Consider the following 25970-nt stretch of genomic DNA (forward strand, 5'->3'; position numbering starts at 1 on the left):
TGTTTAGGAGAAACCTGAAAACTGAACCTGTTAACACTATTAGTCCTCAAAGAATTGAGGCAATAAAATGACAACTGCCCCCAAAATACAAAATCAAATTCTATTTTTGTTAAAAACAGAAATGTTTCTATATTTTACCTTGGTGATGCAGTAAACAACAACACTCTATGTGCATAAAATGGTCTTCCTTCCACCAGAAATGTAACATCTGACATCTCTTTGTTGTTAAGAAAATGTGGATCTAGAATCACAAAATGAAAGAAAAAAAAAACAAGCAAACAAATAACTTTGGTTTGGAAGAGGTCATGAACATACAGAATATTTTCCTGTTTTGACTAAAAAAAGACAATAGTGTAAAAGGATATCATTTTTAATGAGTAAAGCCCATAAAGCTATTTTAGACAGTCTGAGACAGAAGATACGCAGACAGCCAAATTCAATTCAGACAAAGGAAATTCAAAGCTTTGAAATCCATGTTGACCTTTTGCTATGATGACAGCCACCTCTCCCGTATAGCTCAGATCCCGTAGAGAGCTGTTACCACCTCCTAGTTCTGTTACCCAAAGATAACTGCATCTAAATGGTTATGCGAGAGCCCTGCTCTCATGGACTTCATTACATCCAGTTACGCCATGCAGGGAAGCCTTTGTCTGAAAGCGGAAAGGGGCCAGGAAACTCACTCACGTCTTCTCTAGATCACATTAAAACAACTCAGGCTCTGTCAGCATGGCTGGGAGGGCTCTGCCTCTGTGGTGAGAGAAGATCTCCTGACCTTAAGTGCCAGTCGTAGCCAGGCATGGTGGTTTCAAACACGGACAGATGTTTGGCTTTAGGCTCTGGGCTCAGATCCCAGCCTAATTAGCAACATGGACAAATCTTCGTAGAGTTATGGTCCCATTCTAATGCACCTGATGATCCATCAGTGGGAGATGTGAGCTAAGAAGTTTAGAGCCCTTCGTTTTTCTAGTTCTGCCATTCAGATTCACATTTTCTCTGACTTGTGCCCCCCCCCTCCCCCCCCGCCAAGCACCCAGCCTGTAATGCAGAGTTCCCATTGCTCTCCATAAAGAACCAAAAAATAACTTTAGGTCATGGCCTATAATGCACCTGATGCTTACCTAAGCGAGAGGTCTGTTTGCGCTTAATTTCAACAAGTTTTGGAATAGGGTAGGGTCCATAGCAATGAGTGAAAATGACAGACAGCTGCTGACTTATCACTTCATTCTAAATAAAAGAAACCAAATATATACAATATAAGGTTGAGTTTTCAAAGGGACATGTTAGATCATTCTCAAGAGTAGCCTATATTGAAGCTGAAAAATGTGATTACTGAAGCTTTATTAAAAATTAGCACTTAGAATTATCAGTATTGTGTTATAAACTACAATTCTTATTTACTAGTTTGTTATGTCCCCTGTAGGAGTTGATTAAAATGGAAAGTCCTCTCCTTGATTGAAGTCTTCTTCCCTCACCAAACTCCACAGCCCCTGTACCCTCCAGTAAATGATGCTCCTTTACAATAGCAATTTCATTTCACTTGTTTCTAAGCAGAACACTCTCACAGACAGTCCCTATTTTATATAGTGACACGAGGCCTAACAGCTTCTCACAGATCTCTTCATTTAATCCCAAGTATTGCATTACTGTGATCTTACATCCTTGGCACTGACCTTGGCACTACTTTTCTGAGGAAGCCACTAGAATCTCACAAAATCTGGTCTGCTCCCTGGCCCTACCCATTGCTATCCAGACTCTGGGGGCAAAGCATTTGCAGGACATTTTCTTAAGTGCTGAGCAACTTAGGTATTTGTAAGCCTCAACTGCAATGATAGCAAAAGGGATTCAGTGCTTAACTACTTAAGTCACATCTGAAAGCAGGACTTAAAAGCATTTGCAAATTCTATCCCAACCTTTGCTGTAACTGGAACAGGTCTGCTGAAGTCAAGGGTGCCGTAAGGCTAATTCATGAGAACAGGCATCTTGCCTTTTAGCTACTCAGTTGGCTGGCAATTCCTTTCGATGCCAGGCAACTCTGAAAAGATAAGACACTTGAATATGAGGGGGACCAGGGCCAGGAAAATAAGCAGGTATGGGAGAAAAATAAACCTCATATGAAAAACCAAGGAGTTTAGATGTTCGGCTAAAAATATCTCCAAGCTTATGAAGCAGAAATTGAAGCTTTCCTTTATCTGAACACATTTCAACTCAGCTCTAAAAGTAGAGATTCCTTAAATTCCCCAAGAAATGAGGAGGAGTGGCAGAGATGCTGTAACGACTCTTGTACACCATCTAATTAAATGGGATGGGAAGAGGGGAGAGCGGTGCCCTCATATGCAGCGAGTGCTGATGTCAATGGAAATTACCTGCGCTCACCTCCAGGCAGAAGCTGGTTCCTCTCACTCTGTCAGACCTAATACTAAGCGAAACCTGCTAGCACTGCTCCAATTTACTGCTGAGTAATACCCAACAAGCCGACGCACTGGTGTCCCCGAGCTGGAAGCCGGGGTACCAGCGCCTCGGACAGGGGCCTGCCACGGCTGCTCCGCTTAGAGAYGAAGACGTTATGCATGGGGAGCATCTTTTCGTTTAGTGCTTTTCATACGGAGCTTCTCAAAACACACAGAGAGTGAATCATAAGGCTAAGTGAAAAGGAAGATTTAAGGCCAGATTTAAAGAAGGAAGTGACTCAGTTGCTCGGAGGGCTGAGAAAAGAGCACTAGACAGATAGGGCAGAGAGAGCAATTGCTCCCTGCTCAAAGGGCTGTGCCGAAAAGAGGCGGCCGACTGAGTCAGCCCGGGAGGAGTGCGCCGCGGGGATACTGATTGACTGGCAGGGCAGCTCTGAGCTGTGTCCAGCCATCGCCAAGGAGCCAGTAAATACAACGGAGGATGGAAATAAAACCATAGATCAGGGCGGGGGGAAGGCTGCAGAGAGGAGACGTAAACGGAAGAGCAATACTCGCCTTATACCAGGGAATGAAAGAAGTTACTGTACTAAAGAGGATAGCTGCTGACATTTTCCTCTGCCTCTCCAGTCTGCCGTGTACACAGGTCCTGCCTATGCCACCGTGGCTTTAATGGACTTGTGAATTCATCAGCCCTCCACCTTTTCCAAAACACACATCTGTGACAATAAAGGTAAAGCACCCCCTCCTTCCAGCGGTACCCGTGTGAACATCCCRATGGGAAATCTGGGCACATCCCTCTCTATACCCTCGCAGGGGACTGGAGGGCTCACCCACAGGTAGCAGCCAAGGCACTGCACACCATGACATCCAGATGTACTGAGGCTGGGGGAAGAAAGGCCAATCCCAGATACATGGCTGGGCAAAGAGGATCCCTGCTTGTAACTCAGACCAGCATGATTAGCTGGTTCCATGCACAGACAGCTTGCCAACATCAGTGAGGCGCTGCCAGCTCTTGGGGTAATTAATCGGACATAAACCCTGTGGCATGTGGATGGAAGCCCATTATAAAGCCACCCTGCCACTGACTGTCCACAAACCTGCCAAAAACTCTGGTGCAAACAAAATTTTAATTACCTCAAAATGCTTAAGATGCTTAACCCCTCCCCCCCCAAAGCACAGAATAGAGATGGGACAAAGGGAAAAGAGACAAAAAAGAAAGACCTAACTATTGGTCAAAGACAGCAGAACCATCAAGCAAACAGTGACTTTATCCATCACAGCGCCTCAGAGCTTGAACACAGGACACTTCTTGTTTGGAAGACAGGAGGTTGGAGAGCTCTGGCYTACGTTGATAAAACTGAATACTTATCACACATGCCTTTGGAAAGCCAAAATCTGCTCAGCTAAAAAGCTAACAGGAGGGTAAGTATGTGCTCATTTAGAGTCGTAGCTAGCAAACAGCAGCAAGGTTTCTGCCAAAGACTTGCAGAGGGAAGTACTGAGGTATTACCACAAAACAACTTACCTTACCACACAAGCACAAACAGGGCCAAGCCTTTAAAGGCTGTGGTCTTGAATCTGCTCCCTGAAGTCTGCTGCTTTCAACAATAAACTAGGCAGGAAGAAGCAGCAAAGAAGAGAGATGAAAGGGATCCATTGTCAAAGGTACAAGTCTGTGACTGGATTGCTGGGGGAAAAATTTGCTTTTTCAGAAGCCAACTCCTGCTCTTGGAACAGGCTGAGCTGGGCTACCTGTGAAGCAACTTTCACAGGTCCACACAGGGAACAAAAGTCCATAAAGAGAATCTGGTGCATCAAAATTGCTATAACGGAGAAGAGAGCGTACCCACCCTAACCAGTCTTCCTTTTTGCACAGCACCCTCACTGGAAAGCTGAGAGGCCACCTTGGTTACCATGTCCATCCTACTAAGGCATTGAGCAGGACAGATCTTCCCCATTTCTCCTATCATCCTACCAGCTGATTGTAAAAGAACAGCTGTAAGGGCTTTCATCAGCAGTTGTGGGCAGTTATATTAACACTGAGGGGCAAACCAAAGTTTGGTTTCTTTGCTACAGTCTGATGTTGGAAAACATTTTGCCAGGATGTGTGATGCTGAGATCTGGACTGAGGCCAGCTTCCTTTCAGACACGGGTGTTCACTCTCAGTCAAAGAGAGCTGATATGCATCTTCTGTTGTAGGAGGGGGGAATATAGCTTGGCATGGGATATAATAAAGATATTTACCTTGCCATGGGGTAATTACGTACAGGCAAGAGGGAACAGGGAACAACAGTGAATCTTCTTAGGGAGATGGTGCTTCCAGCAAAGAGCTGGTTTGTAAGCAAGCAACTTTGCTTTGTAGATATAGGCAGTCTCCTGACTTAAAAGCATTCTTCGGAAGAGATCTAAAGGAATTCCCCATACTTAGTGAGTGCACTTGAGCTATGAGGGGAATTCATGAGTTCTTTTGAAACAAAGGTGAAGTTCTCAAGTTGCCTCAGCAGAGATGTCTAGTAGAGTGATCTGAAAAGAGATGAAGAATCAGATTGGGGGCATTCATTTTTTTCCTGAATGACCTTCTGAAGGTCATTCAGCAGAACACAGAAGAGGTTCCTCCAGGCTTTGGTGCATACTCTGGAAGAGCTTGTTCCATTTTAGCTTACCCAATTCAACTCATTTCAGCCATTCTGTGACACAGTCTTGTGAAGCACTGGACACAGTGGGAAATACTGAACCAGTTTTCTCCAGTACTTATTACAAGTATGTGTCGTCTTGGATGCCCATGGTCCAAATTCTCAAGGGAAAAACTCAGGTTGGATTACGCAATTTGGCTGTTGTTTTGCTCTTCTCCAACTTTCCAGTCTTCTAAGATCTTGGCCACATTTTGCTTCTGCTGCCTTCTCTTCATAGTCTCCCCTATTCTCACACTGCTCCTCCCTGGACTGCTTGAAACTCAGTGCTTTGGCCTCCTGACTGGCCTAGAGCCACCCTGTCACCTCTCTGCACTTCTCACAACCCAGTTCTTTGGCCTCCTGACCGGCCTGCAGCCATCTTGCCACCTCCACACATTTGCCCTCAGCTATGGTAACAAGTGAAGTTTCTTTAATTGCCTTTGAAGTTCCACACAATACTTTAGTTTTCTCTTGTACTTACGCCACCTGCTCCATTAATGCCAATTTAACCAGTCCCTTCATTTCTATCTCACAGAGCTTAAGTGTACCAGGCCCTCAAATTCCTCTACCACATGGCCCCCAAAACAGCAACTCACAGTGTTAAACAGAAAAATACCGTGCTAAGTTAACTATTCTTCTGCACTGCATGTTTGCCTGTTACTACACATATCCACCCCGCGCAGAGACACCGTGCTGCTCAGGCAGCAGGGGTGCTGGCAGAGATATCTTTTCTTCCCCTGGTGCTGGAGACACTGGAAGATGATCTAGCTCTCTGTTAGATGTAGATCGGCAGAAGAGCTGTTCTCAATCACACATTCTGCATGTGATCCCCAGTGGCTGTTCCAGCAGTGACAGATTCTTAGGATATCCAAATCCACTGAGGACTYGTCCACAAACTTCCTTCCAGGACATGCAGGGACGCCCTTGAATTATTCCTCTATTTATGCTCTCCTCTTCCCAGGAAGAGCCAACAAAGTGTTAAGTAACAGCAAGGGCTTTTCGCAGACTGCCCTGGCTTGAGCCCTCAAAATCTGCTATGAGACTTTCCCTGCCATCTCTTTCAATCTTGTTTGTTTTTCCCTGGGTGTTTTTCTATGGTCCTCTAGCATAACTCACTTTTGCCAGCTGCATCGAAACTGATTAAATGACACTTTAGAGGGTCACCCTTAGATGATTAAGCAGCATACCCATAATTAATATTAGTCAACAGTTGTAAAGGTAGGGAAGCCCCAGAGGTTGGGGATACAGTTAGAGGCATTGAACTGCATAACAGAATAGGTTTTGTTAGTGCTAGACTCAAGTCCTTCCACGGCAAATACAAACGAAATGGAATTAATCACAGGTAAGGCACAAATGGACCCTTCAGTTAGTTTCTGGGAAAGCTGCCAAGCTTCCCTTTCAAAAGGCTCTTTATATCACAGCTGTGCATTGTATGTAAAAAGCTCAGATCCCCGGGCACAGTCTAATCCCTGGGTGAGAGCCCAGAAAAGGGCAGGTGTCACATCCATGGCATTTATTTATTGTAAATGAAGAAACAGCTTCTGCCTCTGGCAGGGAAACATTTTAGAAGGCAGATAGAGGATATAAAAAATCAAACCTGTGTTAGTATGAAGTGGAATCTGTGTTACAAAAACACACTGCAGGGTTAATAGCCTGTTATTAACATGCCACTCAGTACCTGGTGTTCCCATCTCACATGGAGAATGCATGATGTACATGTGTGGATAACTTGCCTCCTGGTTACTCTGAACTGTTTAGACACAGAAGTACTACAGATGACAACAGGCAATGTTACAGATCACTACAATTACTTGAATGCAGTGAAACCTGCTTTAAGAAATCACTCCGAGTCCCTGTTAAAAGATCAATCACCTACTACAGGACGGACATTAGCTGACACTCAGACAGATGGTATTAGCCACTCCATGGAATCTGTAAACAGGCACTTTAGGACTGTGGATGTCTTCAGATTATTTTTAGTGCAGGTTTTGCCGTGTCTGCCTCCTTTATGGAAAGTCTATATTTTTCTTCACTTAAAATACTTCAGTCATTGGCCAAAATATTCCATTCTCAAGTCTTCGTTTTTTCAAGAAAAGTAAAATATTATAGAGAGCAAATATTCTAATGAAACTTGTCATTGTATTAAAACTTCAATTCACTGCTGAAAAGCAGTTTAACAAGAAAGTAAAACGTCGCCCAAGGATAGAGTCTTTCTGGATCTGTTTGCAGACAAGAGAAAAAACATACAGGACTCTACTAAGAGAAGGCTTTACCCTAAGAGCTCAGGGAGATTCAGYGCCTGCCTATAAGCCATACTGGATTCATATCTCCTCTCTAACCTAACCCCTTCCTGCAGAACAGGATACTCTGAGTTCACAGACGAACACAGAGCCTCATTCAAACCCATCTTAACAAATATTCATTTCAGCCCATCGTGATGCAAGGGACAAAAAGAGGAATTTTCTAGCTCCTTCATCCTCCAACATAACTTCCTGGGYAATCTGAGGCCTAGGGGGAAAACTGATGTTTTGCATCCCCCATGTCTGGAATTTGTAGAACGGAAGTATGAGCTGTGTCTGTTGATATACTCTGAGCAACCTCTTCAGACATTTGCTTTAGAGGAATTAAATCCAGAAAGACCATATCAATAAACAAACAGGACATCCATCTCAAGCTTCAGCCTCTGAATATTTTTCTGCAATAGAGAAGGCAGGTTTCAGGCTGTCCTCTTGCTTTTTGCTTCTTGGAGACAAATGAAAATTATTTTTTCAGTAGTTAGTTTTCTTTGACAGAGGCTATATACTGTTATTTCTGAAGGGATATATTTTTAAAAATGATTTTCTTTGCTTTCTAAGACATTTTCCATTTCAGGTGGCTAAAACACTGTTGAAACAGTACTTTAGCTCTTGAATTATACAGGCCAGGTTTCTGAAGATACCTACATGCCTAAATACTTCTGGAATTTGTAAAACTGCTTATTGTTTTGAATTGTTATTTGTTCTAAATAGCTGTCAACATTGGATTGATGGCTATTATTCAAATAGGTCCAAACAGTTCAACTTTTCAAAAGAGTCTATGTGCTCCTGCAGATTTCTTCATCTGCTTTTAGATGCATTTGTAGAGTTTGTGAAACTCTGCAGGAATTCTGAGGAAACATCTTTGCAAAGTAATTTCCTGCATCTTTCAACAAGCTGTACTGTACAGTATAACCAACATCTCACTAATGGGCAAAATCTTCAGACAAACTAGCGATTGGAAGGATGAAGAGAAAGCTCCAAAACTGATATTGAGTAGGGGGACAAAGGACCTTCCAAAGCTTTTCAAATTGATTTTGTCCTGGGCAATATACTAGCAGAAATACCCATAGTCTGGAGCCAGTGTTTCCTGGTGCAAAGAACCTCCAACATCATGTCAAATGGAGCTTCTGGACAACACATTAAACACATGCTCTTAGACACGCATGGACTAACACATGCCCTTCAGCAATGTGTTCCCACATAGGATCCAAAGTAATGGCAAATAGTAGTTCCATGTCCATGTGATGAGGTGAACGGGAAAAAGTTCTAAGAGACGTTACTGGGAGTTAAAAGATATTTTTTCTCCAAAACTAGGCCAAAACTAGTACGTTCTAAATTGCTGCATGCAGAAAAAGCAGTGGATGAAACTGGCTCATAACTTAGTACTGTTGGTAATAGTGCTGGCTGGTCTCCATGGAAGTGAATGATCTTACTGACAATTCAWGCTCACACTGAGGTCCAGAGTGGAAATCTAAACCCAACCTCCTTCAAAGGCCAGAGCAGCTTAACATTTAGGGTTGTGATTTTGAGTCTTTCTCGTTTCAACTTGTGGAAATGTCAAGGTCAAATTGGAAGAGCTCCAAGATTTCTGTAAACAAGGAACAAAAATGGATCACTCACATTCAGCATGTTATCTTTCAAGATAACCTCTTTGCAAAAAAGGAAGAGCACATATGTGTCTATATGAGCTCATGGCAGCCATGGCTCCCTCCAGGCAGAGCTGCTGCCATCCTCTCAGCCCACAGCACGGTGGCCTGCCAGCATGGGCTGTATTGATATACCCAAGCTCTGACATTACAAGCCAGTAGATGTGGGTGCAGCCTTCTCACTACTCTTTTTAAATGCTGTATTTGGGGGGCCAAGCTGAGAGCTATGGCCAGACCTCAAGCACAACCTCTCTTCAGGCAACTTGGGTACCCTAACACTGGGCTGGACAGCAATTCAGGTCAAAGCCAAATGCAAGCAGCAAATGTCAACCTCAGATGAAGGCAAATGAGAACTTCCAGAGAGAATTCTGTGGGTTTTCTTCAGGCCACGAAATGCTCAATGCAGATACTGATAAGCAGAAATCTGGTTGCGTGGTTCTGTTCTCCTCCTGTAACAAGATTTCCAGGGTCATCATTGCTTTGAGGGACTCAACTCTGCTCTCTGCTCTATAAAGCATCTCAAGTTTAGCTCTGGGCTACTCGCTCCCAGAAGTGTCTCTCCGACTTTTGTCTCATGCAGCCCTGTCCAAACCACTTTTAGCAGGCTACGGTTACAAGTTTGTCTGCTTCAATCATCTCTCTCAAAATGGTAGTTCTTTCCTCCTCATCTGGTGGCCTGAATCCTTCAGCGAGCCACAACAACTTCACTGACAGTTTGTTAGGGCTTTGCTAGTTTGAATTTTACTTACTCTTTGGAAGGTGGCTTAAATTGAGCTCTCCATGTCCTTTCTACTGATACTGCTTTCTCCAGAATATCTTTTTTTTGGTCTTCAGTCTGGTAATGACTCAGGCTCACTGCACAACAGCAGTAACCCCGGGGGAAGCAAGCACAGAGTGATCTGTCTGTTCGGATAGCTCTGCCTTAGCAGCACGGAACTACTGTCATTTCTCAGCTCTTGATCCAGTTCAGAATGGTGCAGCTGATAAAGACATTTAAAGGTATGAAGGGCAATGAAAGTGCACAGTCCCACCAGAAGCCAGCAGGAGCCAGGGACCTAACCACTACTCGTGCCTTTCGAACTCTTCCCCCAAGGTTTTAGTGCAACAATAAACAACTGATATGCCATTTATTAACTGTGCTTCCCCTCTTTACTTCATAGCTTTAAGAAAAGCAATAAAATTAGGGGCTTCACCTTAAGCACGTATGCAGCTGTCTTGTCTGATTTGCCAATTTGCCACCCTATGTTCCAGTATGGGGACTTCTGAAAGTTTTTTTCCAGTTTCTGTTGTCACTGTTCTGGCATGTGAAGGGGAGCAGAGTGCCAGCCTACCAGTCTGCTGGAGGCTGACACAGAGCTGCTGAGGGAATTCTGACACCTGGACCCTGAAATCCTCAAGGYACAGGCATTTAAAAATCATCTGTATGACAGGAGGGATGCGTATTTATTTTATTTGGTGTGGTTCTTGTAGCCATTTGTATTTTATCTGTAGTTTTTTCATTTGTGTGGTGCCTCGCCTTTTCTCATGGCCTGGGAACCCACGAGAACATTTCTTCAGAGAGTGCAAAGTAGAAGGCGAGAGCAGAAGGCCTGCGCTCTTTCCAAAGACCTGTTCTGTGCTGCTGTGCAATTTTTGGAGAGTCTCTCTAACCAAATTACTCAAAGTACAGTTTTTTTCTCTGCCTTACCTAGGTTATCACAGCCTCTGAAGCTGAGACTGTCAGAGGTAGAGAACACCTGCAGCACCCTATGAGGTGGGGAAACCTGCCTGTTTGCTYACCTCAGTTTCCCTGTATAAGGGAGGCTAAGATCTTCCCTATCTCAACTAATTAACTGTAATTTGTTTTTATAATTTTTTTTACAAATTTGTTTTTACAATTTTACAATTAATTGTAAATTTTTTTGAGACTATGCGATATTTGGAATTACTTATAGAAATGGAAAAAGCCATTTCTATTAGGTACAAGTTACTGTGCAATCAAAATATACTGAGCATCACAATATGTAGGAAATGGGACATCTTGTTTAGTATCAGCCAGGAAATGCTAAGTGACTCTGTGCTTCCTYGCTGCTTATTTTATGCTTTGTGCCCTGATTGACTCATTAAGGAAATGTATTGGGCCATACTGTGATGTTTAGCATGAGTCGTAATCTCTCTCRAAGTTCCCAGCCCACAGGGAAAAGGATGTCCATTTGGACAAATCAAATTCCTCTCCACACAGCTTTATAAAATGCAGAGCTCTGTAATTTGCTGTGGAAAGAGASGGATCTGAACCACAGCTACAGCCCTTCTGCACTTCTTGAAGGAGATTTCCATTCTGTGGGTATATATAAAGCACAGTCTCTGCTCTCAGCCCTGCCAGAGAAGTGGAACAGAATATCCTTGGAATCTCAGCTTTCCTTAACTGCCTTCTATGGCAGTGACCAGGGAGAAATTTTACTGTCTCTTTTCCCTACAAATGATTTTATTCTGATTTCTGCCCAAGGGCTGGGTAGAGTCTGTCCTCATTTCAGTCTGGGAGAGCTTTGTGAGAGGCCAGTTGGACAATATCATGGCAATAATTCATGCCATTTGCAGACAATTTTTAAACCCTTACAATGTCCCAGAATGATTCATTATTTTTCTAAGAATATGAAATAGTGTATGTGTGTGTTTGTGAATATGCATATGCATGAAGAGTGAAGACAGGCAGTTCCCCTAGGCCCAGAGGCAGGAACAAAGACCAACACAGATTTTTTCTTTATCTTATTGGGTTTGTTTTGCTGTTTTAATTTTTTCTCCCCTCTACATTTTACCTTTTAAGTGAACCCAAAGCAAAACGATGTACGGTCTTATTTGCTACCATGTTGCCTACAAGAGACACTGGAAGACCTAGTCTAACRTCTCCCAGACTTATAATCCTACATAAATAATTTATTTTAAAGTTGAACGTACATAAACCCATTGGTTTTGGCTTCAGCCACCCAGGAGAACAGCAGTTATAACTATCCTTCATCCTAGATTACCAGGCCTAAACGTAATCTCCATGAAGTTTTCAATACGATTAATTTTACATCACCTTTCAAACTTAACAGCACCTTGCTGCTAGTTGCTCAATGAACATACACTAACCCAAGCCAGTTCAGAGCAAGGAGTCTAAAATTCCTAGGCTTTGGAATGATTTCCTAAAAGTTATCTCTAAAAATTCTCTGTAAACTCCTATCCATTACAAACTAATCCCAGAGCGAAAGTTCATGGGAACAAAACTCAAAACAATTGCTGGAACAAATGTTCAGTATTTTCTGRGGACTTTGAATGTGAGCCTTCCTTGGGAGCAGCATACAAGAAACATATCCGTGTGAGCTTTCACTAGCTGTGCTAAGCCTGGAACCTTTCACCAGAACCTCTGTCCTTTTCACACAATTTGAGTTATTGCTGCTGGTAGTAAAAAGTATTTGCCCCTTGCTGTTGGGTGTTRAATTGGGTGAAGAATGGTACTTACTTCCTGGTTAAACAAAGAGAAGACCTTATTGACACATATTATGGCGCATAAGAAAAAGAACAACAATCAATTTTTACACTTCTCATTACTAAAAAAAATTCCTGATATCAGAGAACAGTAAACTTGACTGGGCTTGAGACAGTAAACTTGACTTGAGAGAGAGAGAGATTGTCAATGGCAGCAGCAGAGAAGAGACTGCTGGTGTTAAAACAAGTCTTACAAGAAAGTATCTAGCCTTCACGAAACAGGTAAGACATTTTCCTCTCCTTGCCGGCCGCACAATCTTCCCCTTTGCTATTATACTTGCATACCCAATGGTACCTCTCTCAAAAGGATTTGTTAGCCTGATTTGTCTGAGTAAAAAAATGTCAAACTGAAGGAATAAATCTGGGGAGATTGCAAGTACACACACTCACACAGATTTTTAAAAATTATTCTGTGTGTGCTGCAGAAACCAGTCTCCCCAAAAATTTAGCAGTGCAAATCCCACATGAAGGGAAAATCATGCAAGAGGTCAAAGAAATCCAGAACAAACATGAACATTAGCTCTGTTGTATGGTCCTATATAGCAAGCTGGGTAAAGTTACTCTGCGAGTTGACTCAGTTATCAGCATCTCTTGGTGTACTGCAATGATCCTTGTGACATTAATTTCACCATTACACGTTAGCTTCTGTTGTCTTTCCAGCTCTTTGTTAGTATCATTAAGCTGTTCTAGCAGGAGATGTGAATAGCCTGCATGTTTTTAACCCATGCTTCCACAGTGAAAAAAAACGAGACACACAATACAAAAAATAATAATTCTATATAGTCTAAACAAGCTTTAGGACAGCTGTGTAAAAACAGCCTAACAAGGTTTGCATCTTATGGGATGAAAATGAGACTGATTTCTTTAAAATGCATAATTGATCTTACCTTGCTCGCTTTCAGTATCTCAAACATCAAAGGTAACCCTTGTGTGATGAGCTCCTCTGTGTACTCTTCTTCCTGAATGGACTTGAATTCCTTTAGCAAGCACTGGATGAGGGGTCTTCTGTGCTGCTGGAAGGACGTTCTCAAGGACTCCAGCCACGTGTGCAGTGTCCAGGGAACACCTACAGATGGAGGACAGAGCTCATTCGCAGCTTCAGAGGAGCATGTGTCCTTTTGTTTCTTTGTTTCTTTCTTTTTTCTTTTCTTTCCTTTTTTTTTTTTTTTACCTTTAGTTATGTTAATCTTAAGATTTTAAGCAAAAGCTGCCAAATAACCCTAGAAATCAAATTCCTTTTTATCCACAAAGATAAAGACTGATGGTTATCAGAACATCCCAAACCTAATACACAGGGGTGCTCCTCCAAGTGTTATGAGGAGACCGTGGTCTCTTTGCTCATCTAGCCTTCAGCTTCTCTTCTGAGACTGCCAATTTGCGATAATTGCTGTGGTGCTTTGCGATGCAAAAACCTGTTGGAAACTAGATTTACACTAGTTCATTTGTTTGGAATGTGGCCCCAGAGAGCCATTAAATGATAAAAAAAAGATTTTGGTCACTACTCACCAGTATTCAAACTGGTGTTCCCACAATTAAAACTTTTTTAAAGCTCTATCCCAACTCCTCTACTGATCGTTACTATTTCCCCTAAGCAGCACTGAGTGAGTTAAGTAGATCAGCCTTTTTAAGTAGTCATTTGTCATGGCAGAACCACTCTTCAAGAACTTAAAGGAAAATGCTCCCATGTATTAACTGATAAAACACACAGTCCAGGCATTAGCTTGGATGTGACCTAGTTTCTGTTCTTGCAGAACACAGTGAGAGTAAACGGTCCTTCCTTCCACTTCAGCAAATGCCCCACACCCTGAGAGCAGCCACTTTGCTCCCCTCGCACCCATCCTACRGTGCCTTTCTTGCTCAGTCCTCCCAGTGAGGCTGTGCACATGGCCACCACAAGCTTCCCACTCAGGTGGCAAACACTGATACAGGCAAGAAGAGGCTATGGTGGGAGCCCTGCACCATGCAGACGCGTGCCTGGCACCCTGGTCTCTCTCTGAAAGCATGTTAACAGGAATGGTAAACAAAGAGTCCAGACCGATCTCTTTTTGCAATACCTGCCCACCTTTGGCAAAGGCAAGAGCAACTTCCCAAGATGCTGGTGTGATGTTTAAGCTCCATGTTGGCACAATTAGCTCACCAAGAAGCTAGTTCATTGCTGCTTTACAGGTCGAGTGCAAAAAAGGAGCTGTTCTTAGCTAATACTCTGCCAAGTCAAAGCGAAGATGGTTGCTGGTGGAAACTACTCAGTTGTGCAGAAAAGTCCAGGTGGCCTCTGAGAAGCATGAACTGAACCGTGCCAGAAACCCACAGGACCCCCCAACACCTTCAGACTGAAGGATGAAGAAAAAGGTGCTGCTCTCAGTATGGATGTAACACACAGGACTTGCCACAAGAAGYGATCACTGTTTTGTATGGTCAGATTAGGGAGCAGGAAGCTTAACTACTCAATTTGTCTCTGCAAAACACTTTCTGAGTGTGCAAAACCAGAGATGCACTTCCAGTGCAGGCCTCAGCTGACCTAACAGAATGGAAACTTCCAGAAAAAGCTGAGCCTCACAACTTGTATGCCATGTGGCATCTGCACTTGCGGTGAGACAAGCGAAGTACATGCCACCCAGGGGAGATTGCCCTATTCAGTCTGGGCTCATTAAAACAAAGCTGACTTGACAGATGCCCGGGAGCCGTAACTTTAAACCTTGCTTGAACTGACTGAACTTGCTTTCCCCTCTCCTTACCCACAGACCCATTTGGAAATCCCCTGCAATTGCTGCTTTCACAGGAAGTCATGAAAATTKATCTGTAGTTGGCTTGACCAACAGCTCAGAAACATTATTTCTAAGAGTAGTCTCTCAGAGGAGGGAAAGGAGAGAAGACACCACAACTGACCTATGCTCCTGATGTCAATAGTCACATCCACATATCCATGCTCAGCACTGTGATACATGGCTTCCTTCAGAGCCTTCAGTTTGGCCTTGCTGTTGCGGCTGGCACACAGTGGAGCTGCTGCAGAATCGGGCAAGTCACTCCCCTCGGCCAGTATCTCCTCCAGGGACAGAATATCACTCTTCTCCTTCTCTGGCTGAGCGAGGAGCTTACGAAACACATTCCTATCAACCACAGCCAACAGGGAGAAAAAGAGAGAAAAAGAAAGAGAGAGACAAAGCAAAGTTAGTGGTTATGCTTTCTTTCTGCTGTGCCATGGCAGGTTAGGACACCTATCCAGCAGCCGAATCAGAAATTATTCCAATTAACAATCGTTAAGTAGGATGGGCTTACAGCAGCCCTGAYGCAAGCACCACTCCTGCTAGTCCACCTGTACTGCCTGGACCACGTCTGCAAGACTGGCCACGTTGCTGCAGTAACAGAAATTGTACAGATGTCATATGTGCAGCAGGACCTTGTAAGAACAGAAACCCATGAGCTAAACATGGTGGAACTTGGGTGGCACGTACTCCACTCTTTGGGGAGGCTAAGTTGCTTTTAGAAAAAGTTGCCTTTAGAAAAGCTTTAAGGATTTTCACTTTGAGGATGCCACTTGAAAAGGGAGATGTCTGAAGCTACTGAGAATACCACCACCACCAATTAACAGTCAAAGCAGTCTGTGAAAGCTGGAGCAAGTAGCCATTCAACCAGGCTGATTAGGGCAGGTTYGAGCAAATGTGGGACTACTCTACAAAGCCAGCCATCTAGGCTGCCAAACAGCAAAGCCCAAATTCAGCCAGTGGCTTGGTACCCCGCTCCTCTCTGGTTCAGACGAGCATAACCYCATTGATCTCAACAAGAGTTTCTCCTGGGTTTCTGTGGCTGTGAGAAGGGAAAACGGGCCAGCCCCATCCCACCTCCCACATACCCTGGTGGATCCCTGACAGTGGSACCTGCACAGGCCCCGGTGCAGGGTGGCAGCAGGATTTGGCGCATTCTGAACAAATGAGAGATTCAGGGAGAGAGGGAAAGACAAGGCAGTGCATGTGCATGGTGTACAGCTAGGAAAGAGAGATAGTTTTTGTGTGAAAATTAAGTTGTAAGTCCATGACATGCATAGCGAGCACCCAAATCAAGGAGAGCTGCAGGTCCTGCTAGGTAACACTGATACCATGATGCAGCTGCCGCTCACACCAGCTGGCACCAGGGCCCCAGCAGAGAACATAAGATGACAATAAATAAATAATCCTCTCTGTCCCAGAGATTCCTCATAGGCTTCAGTTGGGCAGCACTGTTTGAACCCACCCTGACATGCTATTAGCATGTTGTTAGACTGGCAGCTCTTCTCTAAGCAAATAGAGGGTAGATACTGTCTCTAACCTGTATCTATGTTCCTCTGGATGGCTACAATCAAAAAAGTAGGAATGTGAAGATCATAATACTAATCCATTATACTGCAGTTAAGTCCTGAATATTGCAAGATCATGCATGCTGGGTGCTCATTTCATTACCTTTTAAAAAAATTTGCAGCGTACATACAACATTAACACACACAGGACTTTACAGTGAACACAGATACAGAAACTCTGCTCGGTGACAGATAAGGCTGCAGCAGCACAGACACAATCCACTCCAAATCTCAAAAATACATCCACGAGAAATTCAGAAGGATTGTCTTTGGCATTCCTTTCCACCCTCACATCAGCTATCATTTTACAAACATCACATTGCAACATACCACAAAGAGTCCCACTCCCTTTTTTATAAGATATCAAAAAGCAGTTCATATCACCAACTGGTCAAGTTCACATGCTAGCAAAAAGCCTTTTATCTCTGCTTAGCTAGTGGCATGTTTAATTGTTCATGCAGAGCTTCCACCCATCTGCTCACAMCAAACTCCCAGGCAAAAAGTAACCATTTGAACAATGCCACTAGACTTGTTCCCACTCTACCTGTGTCCATGTGCAGCAGCCTGACTGAAAGAGTTCATGTCACCTTGTGGAGTCATGGAAATGCCATTCCTGTACATTGTTCCTATCATGGGGTCAGCTCCTCGCTCCAACAGCAAACTAACCAGTTCAAAATTTCCTGCAAGTCAAGAGACATATTTTTATTTCCTTTAAAGTCCAGTATTTGCTCATCTAAATCAGAGATTCCACCTGAAGAAGTCAGTACAGTGGGAGGAGAAAGTCCTTACCAGCAGCTGCTGCCAACTGTAAGGGAGTTTCAGAGTAATTTTCCTCTCCATGCTCCAAAGAACCTTCTACCTTTGCTCCAGCATCCAGCAACAGCTATAAAAAAAATCACCATTTAGAGCAACTGGGGCAATCAAAGTGTTCAGAGTTCATGAACAGTGAAGGATGAGAGTCTAATGCTTCTTGTTTTCTGCAAACCAGATGCGATGGAGACAAGTGACATGCAAATTCTGCCCATAATTTCACAGAGGAAAATCGATTCCTTTTTTCGCTCATTTTACACTGCCAGACACCAGGAGCATTAGTGTCCAACTTCAGAGCCAAAAAAGTGTTACTCGGTGCTTCTGAATGGCAAATGGGGATACGATCAGTGTTAGGAAGTAAATGCACTGAGGATGGAAGTACTGAAAATTTGCCCAACAAGCACAGTTCCTTCASAGTCTTCTAGAAAGTCAGTGCTGTCCTAAAATGGATCAGATTTCCACTGCCTCCATCTTTAATATAAAAACATCGCCAAAGAAAGGCAATTCTTAGGAACAAATTGCAGCAGTGAGTCCAAAACTTGTGGTCTCCATCAGGTACACTTCCACATGAATAGTAACAGTGATGAAAACAAAACTGGCCAAGGACAACAGGATGGAGCCTGCACTCCACCCCGCTCTTGGCCATTTCTGTCATAGGCTTTCATTATTTTGGAGCTTTATTAAGTGTGTCACAGACACAACTGTTTTGAAGGATAAAGCCGCTCAATTTCTGAGATGCCAAAGCACAGAACCAGCATATTGCACAGGACGTCTTGTTTGGGTAAGGAGACTGAGTGCTTCTCTGTCGTTGGAACAGAACAACGGTTGTTGTTGTCTGCCTCTCCCCCCACCAAGATAGCTTTTTTCTTTGGTTGCTTTTTAGAGCATTCTAATATAAGAGAATGTAATGAATGAATAAACAAACATATAAAACAAGTGGTCAGGAAGGAGCACAAGGAGTTGTCAGACTTTGTTTGGTGCAGCTTTGCTTTAAAATTGTCCTATTTAAACCTCATATTGGTTAAGTTTTGAACACAATATTCATTATATAATAGGTCTATTATATATCAGTACACTCTAGAAGAAGCAGAAGTAACCAATATGAGTATGACAGAAGATACTGGTTTGAGATGGATGTAATTGTAACTGAAGAGGAGAAACAAAAAAATGAGATGCAGGTAGGGAAATACAATAATACCTGAACTACAGGAATATGTCCATGCAACACAGCAAATGTCAGAGCTGTCCAATGGCGGGTCTCAGGGTGGACGGATGGGTATTTATGAGCAGTACTGACAACCTATAAACAAATTAAAGTTATTTTTTTAATGGCTTTCGAAGATCTATAAGTAATAAAACCCAACCTGCCTGAAAGCCAGGCATGTGAGGGAATAAGTGAAATAGAAAACCTGGCAAAGGTGCTTTATAAAATGATCGGTTTCATTTTGTCTAGCAAAAATTTTCTTAATACTAGAAGCGTTCATGCTGATTTAACAGCTTGAATAGAGTTCATACCAAATGAAGTCTTTTTACCAACTACTGTAGCTCCATCTAAACCACTGGCCACCAGATACTTTTGCACAAGGTCAAAACATCCACAGCTGTTTACAGCAGCACACACTGGGAAAGCAAGGACTCATCAGGACATTTACAGCTAAGGACCACTCCCCACTGACTCTTGCAGGCTGTGAATCAACAGTCCCAGGCTGTGGGATTGCTTCGTGTCCACAGAAATTCTTTCCACACAAATCAGTGTGACTTTTGTCACTGACATCATGGAAGACAGGTTGTGATCCCTACACTAGAGTTTAAAGATGTGTTTCCAAGCTCCTTGTCCTCCACTGGAGGAGAAAAGACACTTAAAAAYTGATGGGACAGAGCAGCATTTCAAAGATGTTTTAAAAGAACTCCCTTTAACTGCTTTCTCCTGTCTGAGTTAAAAAGAGCAGAGCAGCTACAGTCAAAAAAGATGCAAACTATATCCTTTTTTCTAAAAGAAAAGATACTTTACATATTGCTCCTTCCGTTCTCTATGCTTTCATGCCTAATGTCTCTACTACAGACCTTGGGTAAAATCTCTTTGCTTCAGTTTCCCTGTCTTCAAGATGGAGATATTAATATTGATGAAGTTCACAGAGATGGTAAAATCTAATGAACATTTGCAGTCTGAGATTACACAGTCAGATRGAGTGTGATACCAAAATTCAAAGTCTTATTATTGATCTTTGGTAGAGGATTAAMATCAGAGTAAAAGATGCACCATCTCTCTCATCAGTCAGCTCTGCTTTCACTATCTGGTCTACAGTAGTTTTATCAATATAGGGGAGTAGGGYCAGTTATTAAATGCTCAGTTGCATTAGCAGACAACATTTCCAAGCTCCACATGCAAGCTCTTGCTAGAAGCATATGACCAGTCCCTCAGTCCCAGTGCTATGGACGAGGGCAAACTCTGAACAGCCAGTGCAGATCCCACAGCTTGTGAGAGGAKGAAACCTGCACCAGCAGTTGGCCATATTGCCTAGATTTGCTGAAAGGAGGGCTCAAAATGCTCTTCTCTCTTTTGCAGCCCCGTAGGGGCGAATACACCATAAGCCCTGAAGCAACAGGAGAAGCGTGCTGAGGTCTAACACAGGCATGGGACTTACTTGGGTCTGGGTTTGCTCACAGAAAAGAGGATCAAGCAGCTCAAGCCTTAAGGTTTGGGCTGGGGAGCAAGAACAGCAGAGGGTGAGGATGAGCAGGCTAGGTTCAAGGCAAAGCAGCCCCTCCAATGAGACACACATCCAGCTACTAGCACGGACTCCCACTACTGTTTGGGGAAGGCCACAGCAAGCAGAGGAGAAGATGAAGTAGTTTTAACTCCTGTGCTCCTTTTCTTGGTTAGAAATTCTTTTCAGTAGACAAGGAGTTTGTAAAAGACCTGTGGTTGACAGAGCTTTTTAGGCCTCAGTTGAGATTTGCTGAGCAGCTACAGGTTCTACCAATTCCACAGCAAATTGCAGCTTCTCAACACATCTGGAAATGAGCCCATTTTCTCTAAAGATTGGGCAATCAGAAAGGGAGGCACCCAGCATTTGAGGCTACTTTTGGAAACATACATAACTGATTTGCAAAGTGAAATGGGGAAAATGATGCAGGCACCTGACAAAGTATTTATTTTTGTTCATGGTTGATTTGCTTCTTTTTTTTTCCCACATAATTGCCCAATTCGCACAGTTGGTTGTGGTGTGCACAAATCATCTTATAATTGCACATCATAATTATTCACAGTTCTTGTCCCAAAGTATTTTCATTTGATTTTAGAGCAAACACTCTAGAGAAATGAATCAGGGAGTTTCAAATTCCTCACTGGAGCTGTTCTCTCAGATGTCAGCAATTTCAGGAAGACAAAAATGTTAAAATTTACATTTGGTTCAAGTCTGGAAGATTACTGGAGCAATTAGGAGGACTGGACTTTCTTCTTGTAATGGAAACTGGTCGTAGGAATCTAATGAATGCCACCTCAACTTGGTGAGCAACAAGCAAGGTTAAAGGAAAAATCAGTCTCCATGCCATCCGATCTTTGGTCCGTCTACAGAGATGTTAACAAGGGTTCAAGTGTCAGTTACTGCCAGCTCAGATGGTCGTTTACTTGAACTTTGGGAGGGGAGAGGCAAGAGTGGCTTCCACAAGGAACTGAACTGAAATCAGCAATTGATTTCACATAAGCCACCAAACAGCAATCAGATAGTAATGACTATCAGTCTCTTACAGGTGACATCCATTTCTACTTTGAAATTAAATTTTTTTAAAGTGCAAAATGTCCAGCTGAAAGCAGTGACTACAATTTATCAGCTCTCTCAAATCCAAACAGAACAGATGGAACACAGATAAGTGAAGCAGACAGCTTAATTTACTCATGACCTCAACAAATTGAAACTGGAACCATTAACAAATAGCTCTTTYGTGGATTTTCAAACAGCTCTTAAAAATGTACATACCTGCATTGCTCAGTGGTACACTATCTGTTTGGCGGTGAGATTGTGCAAGTGTGTGATGTGCATTCATCAAAGAGATGTTCATATTCTGGAAGCTTCAAGCTCCTCATCCAACAGTTTTTAACYCAAGGCATTTCATAAAACAAAGCAGTGGATCTCATATTGCACTTGTGCATTGTGGATGCTTACAAGGAACATCCCAATGCATAGAAATATTCAAGCTTTGGCAGGTTATCAGAAGGGTATTTCTTTTACCCTCTTCATTTTAACTCAGCTGAGATTCAGGCAGTCCTACCAATATCATTGGATTTGTGCTAGTATTCATGTCTATATTCATTTGTAGTGTGCAATCACAAGTAAATCAACAACATTACCTGTGGGGTAAGTCTCCGATGACTTGACCTTTTCTGTGCACTGGATCCAAATGTTAACCTAATGTCGTTTTATTTCAATATTCATTTCGTGTTGCTGTCCAAGATAAGACAACTTTTTTCTATTTTTAATTCTTGGACATTTTTCCCTCCGCTACAGTTTCAGTGAGTAGTTTAAGATGTAAACAAATAACAGAACAAGATACAATCAAAACAAAAAGTCCTCACCTCAGCATTCAGATCTGCTCCAGCATCTAGCAGCATCTGCACCATAGCCTCATCACCCCTGACACAAGCATACATCAGTGGAGTCATGCCCTAATCATTTTTTGGAGTTAAAAAACAAAGGAATTGACAAATTTACCACAGAACTCTTTTTTTTTTTTTTTTTTTTTTTAATATTTAAGTATACATCATCACAACCAACACTTTGCATTTAACAAAATCCATTACCTCTGTTACAGACAAGCCCCTCAGGCAAGCAAAAGCCGACTGCTTAGTAAAATCTCAATTATTTGTTGCCCCTTGGTTGGTTGTTACRTTTTTGTGTTGTCCCCAGCATAGTGAGTGAAACTAGGCTTGTCAGTCTCRTCTTCATCTTCACGCTCTAAACTAAACATCTTTGTCTTTAGGGCTCCAGCAGAGAGAGATTCATACCAAAGCAACTGTATTTCCACCAATATTAAAAAAAGCAATCATTCTATTCAGTTTTTTATGATCATTGTTTCATCAAATCTACTTTTTAATTTCTAATTCCTGACAGAGCCTTTAAAAACATCCACAGTTTCTCTTAAGACAGGTTAGATTTGGGAACAGCTTTTTCATGCRGTACTGGAAATGTAAAAAGCTTTGAATAGCACTCCACAGCAAACAATGACTTAATTCTAAATGAAATACATGACAACATCGTTGCAAGTTGCTGGCTTTAGGAAAACACTGCCCAGTTTGGAGAAAAACTAGATTAACTGACTCTTCACTACAGAACTGCCACAATGCAATTTGTAYTAATCTGAAATACCTGGTGCAGCTGATCACCATTTCCCTTAAGATAAGGGACAAGAGAGGTGCTCGGCTCAGCCATAAGCAGAGCCATGACTCTGTTCTTCCTAGTCAGAGCCCAGCACCACTGCTTTTGCTGAACTACCCATTTTTCATGTTTCCGTGCAGGGCTAAGGACARTGGCTTCTTCGGTATGGAGAGTTGCCCTTGTAGAGAAAATACAAGGTTTGACTGTATAAGACCCTGAGGTGTCTCAAGCCCCCTTGAAACATGTCGAATATTTCACTGGATCAAGCCCACGGTGTATTTTTGGAGATAYAGTCAAAATAAGCAGGAATTTGGGCCTGATACCATTATTAACAAGAAGTAACTTCACTTCAGGCAAGGAGGGTTCTTGGGTGACTTGAAGTTATTTGCAAAGAGAACTTGAAGCTACTTCTGCTACAGTCCATGGCACATTTCCTTTGGCAGTCAATAAACAGGACCAGAATAACCACAAGAATTATAAAAGAACGGTGTTTGGGCCTTAAAACATRGTGGTTGGGTTACAGATTAAAACTAAATATGTTACTTAAACTATTATTTCAATTCATTTAAATTAAGTCATTTAATAATTAAACTAAGAATTTAACACAAAGAGTCTAAATGAATTTGAAGAAAAAAAAATTAAAAACCCGATSCCTGAACTCCAGCCTGCAAGACACAGCACATGGGTGTCTGGAACAAAAAATACCCCACAGTAATTTCAGGGGCCCTGTTTAAGCAAAGAGTCTGCCTAAGTACTACAGATGATATTTTGGCCCTGCTGAAGCTGATGAGGAACTTATCATTGACTAAAATGGGGGCCCAGAATGTCATTTTGCAATATTAGGGTTTAATGAAGTTTCTAACCTTCCTTCTACAGCTGCCACTGCTGCTTTTGCATCTGCCCATCCCTGAGGCTTGCTCTGCAGCTCAGGCTTGTTCTGCATCATCATTCAACCCCTCTCCCTTCGCATGTGGGAGGAATGGATTTTTAATGAGCCCATCATTACTGCTTGACACATAAACAGGAACACAGTAACAACATGTGCAATCAACACAACAGACATTTGGGCTTTGGCAAAATAAAAAATATCTTTTTCTTTCAGCCTCATATCGCTTCGGGCTCTGTCCTGCAAGATGTAGGATGTTTGATCCAGCAAAGCATTTAAGCACAGGCTTAACTTTCACTCAACTGGGATATGTGTTCAGAGCTGAGCATATGATTAAGTACTTTGATGAATCAAACCAGAGTGCTCCCAGCTTTCAGCCTGGAGGACAGAGGAAATGTGCTGTGAAAAGCTTCCAGATTCAGACTAACTTAAAATAATAGTGATTTAAAGAAATATAATGTATAAACCTTGGCATGATCTCTTCAATATAAAATTTATTTTGAAAGCATTGCTCTCTTCTAAAGCATTTCTCAAACTAATCCACAATACCGTCTCAAACTGAAACTACTGAATAGCAATGTAACTTATATTCTTAGAGTAGCTTTCATCTCAAAGGACCTAAATCTCATTTAAAATGCAGCTCCTATCACAGGTGACTGCAATAGGGGTAGCAGTTGGYTGTTTCCTGCCAAAGAAGATGCCACAGCTCTGAGAAAACGCAGTCACACTTCCATCAGGGGCACCAGAATCTTTTACAGTTGTGTGGAAAAGGCAGGATCTTGGCCTTGAAGGTCTCATCAAAATGAGTCTCTCTCAGAAAATAGAAATGAATTACTATTCAAAAAGAAATAGTAATACTCGTTGCCATCATATCCCTCTGGGAATGGGGAACAACCGTATGAACATCACAATCCAGCGCATTTCTGCTGGTAGACAGTCGTGGAGACAGGTTTATCCCAGATAAAACCAGTAGCCTCAGAGATGCTAGTATCTGTTAAGAGGCTACTCAAGGGAGTAGTTCGGCAAGGCAAGGGTATAGAGTCATAAAGGGATTTAGCTTCTTAGTTCCTTTTATTCCAGATAAATTTAGGCTCCTAAATTGCTGGGTGTTGGTSACAAAGACCAAGGGAAAGGTATTGCTGTAGAGAGACTGTCACATCTAGGTGCTAGTTCAAATGGGGCCCAATTCAATGGCAGGGTGAAGGTGAGTAGCCTTTGCTTGCCCAGGCTTGGGTGGTATATGTGAAATGTGTTGCAAACCTTGGGGCTGTTTTCTGTGCAAAGATAGTCACCTTACAAAGCCCTGCCTGGCACCAACTACTCATGACATTAAAACAGTTTAAGCATTCAAATCACCACTAAGCTCTCTTATGATGCTGGCTTCACCTGAATCAGTTGAATTTTAAGAAAGGGGACTCATTTCCCCTCATGCTGAGTAACCTCAGTACAAGATAATCAATATGACTCAGAATGACCAAGCTTAACTTGAATGTTGACCTGATGGTGCTTCAGTTCAATGTAAAGTAATGAAAGGAAAGTATTAAGAACCCTTCTGTACTGAGCTGCATGTTGGAGCTCATGTTGTATAATAAACAGACAAAACTCTCATGTTTTACAGTTACTTTTTTACATTTCTCTTTTGTTACCTGTTCACTCATGCTGTTAATTCCATCCGGCCCCAGTAAGGATATGGCCTGTTTAACTAGATCTGTTCGGCCACAGTTCAGCATTCGGAAACCCAGGTCCTGCTTGAACTTCGCTTCAGTGGCAACTGCATCCAGTTTCCGAGATGCACAAAAGCAGTCGTCGATTCTGTGAATGTCAGAAATAAACTGCCTCAGAGGACAATCAGARGACAGACCTCACTGCCCTAGCAAAATAATACTTTGTCCTATCTTTGAAGGATGTAYTTTGTACACATCATCATTCTCCTTTGACCTGCATGCTCCAGGGAAATGCTGAACGTGAAATGCTAATGCAAGTTAATGGAGATTGTCCTTGATCTAGCTTTTATGGGACACATTATACATTTTATTAAA

At 42.5% G+C, this 25970-nt stretch overlaps 1 protein-coding gene across 1 annotated transcript in view; it reads right to left on the minus strand.

Annotated features, from left to right (window-relative positions):
• The window catches only part of ABTB3 (ankyrin repeat and BTB domain containing 3), a 183359-nt gene that overhangs the window by 11058 nt on the left and 146331 nt on the right, over positions 1–25970 (minus strand). The window contains 10 exon segments of the mRNA XM_085321637.1: positions 139–241; positions 1119–1224; positions 6759–6830; positions 13418–13596; positions 15417–15637; positions 17405–17540; positions 17650–17743; positions 18869–18970; positions 22247–22336; positions 25578–25743. Of these exon segments, the coding sequence (XP_085177763.1) occupies positions 139–241; positions 1119–1224; positions 6759–6830; positions 13418–13596; positions 15417–15637; positions 17405–17540; positions 17650–17743; positions 18869–18970; positions 22247–22336; positions 25578–25743 (1269 nt within the window).

Source organism: Rhea americana, unplaced genomic scaffold, assembly GCF_003343005.1.
Source record: "Rhea americana isolate MKP2758 unplaced genomic scaffold, rheAme1 scaffold_70, whole genome shotgun sequence".
Classification (NCBI taxonomy): Eukaryota; Metazoa; Chordata; class Aves; order Rheiformes; family Rheidae; genus Rhea; species Rhea americana.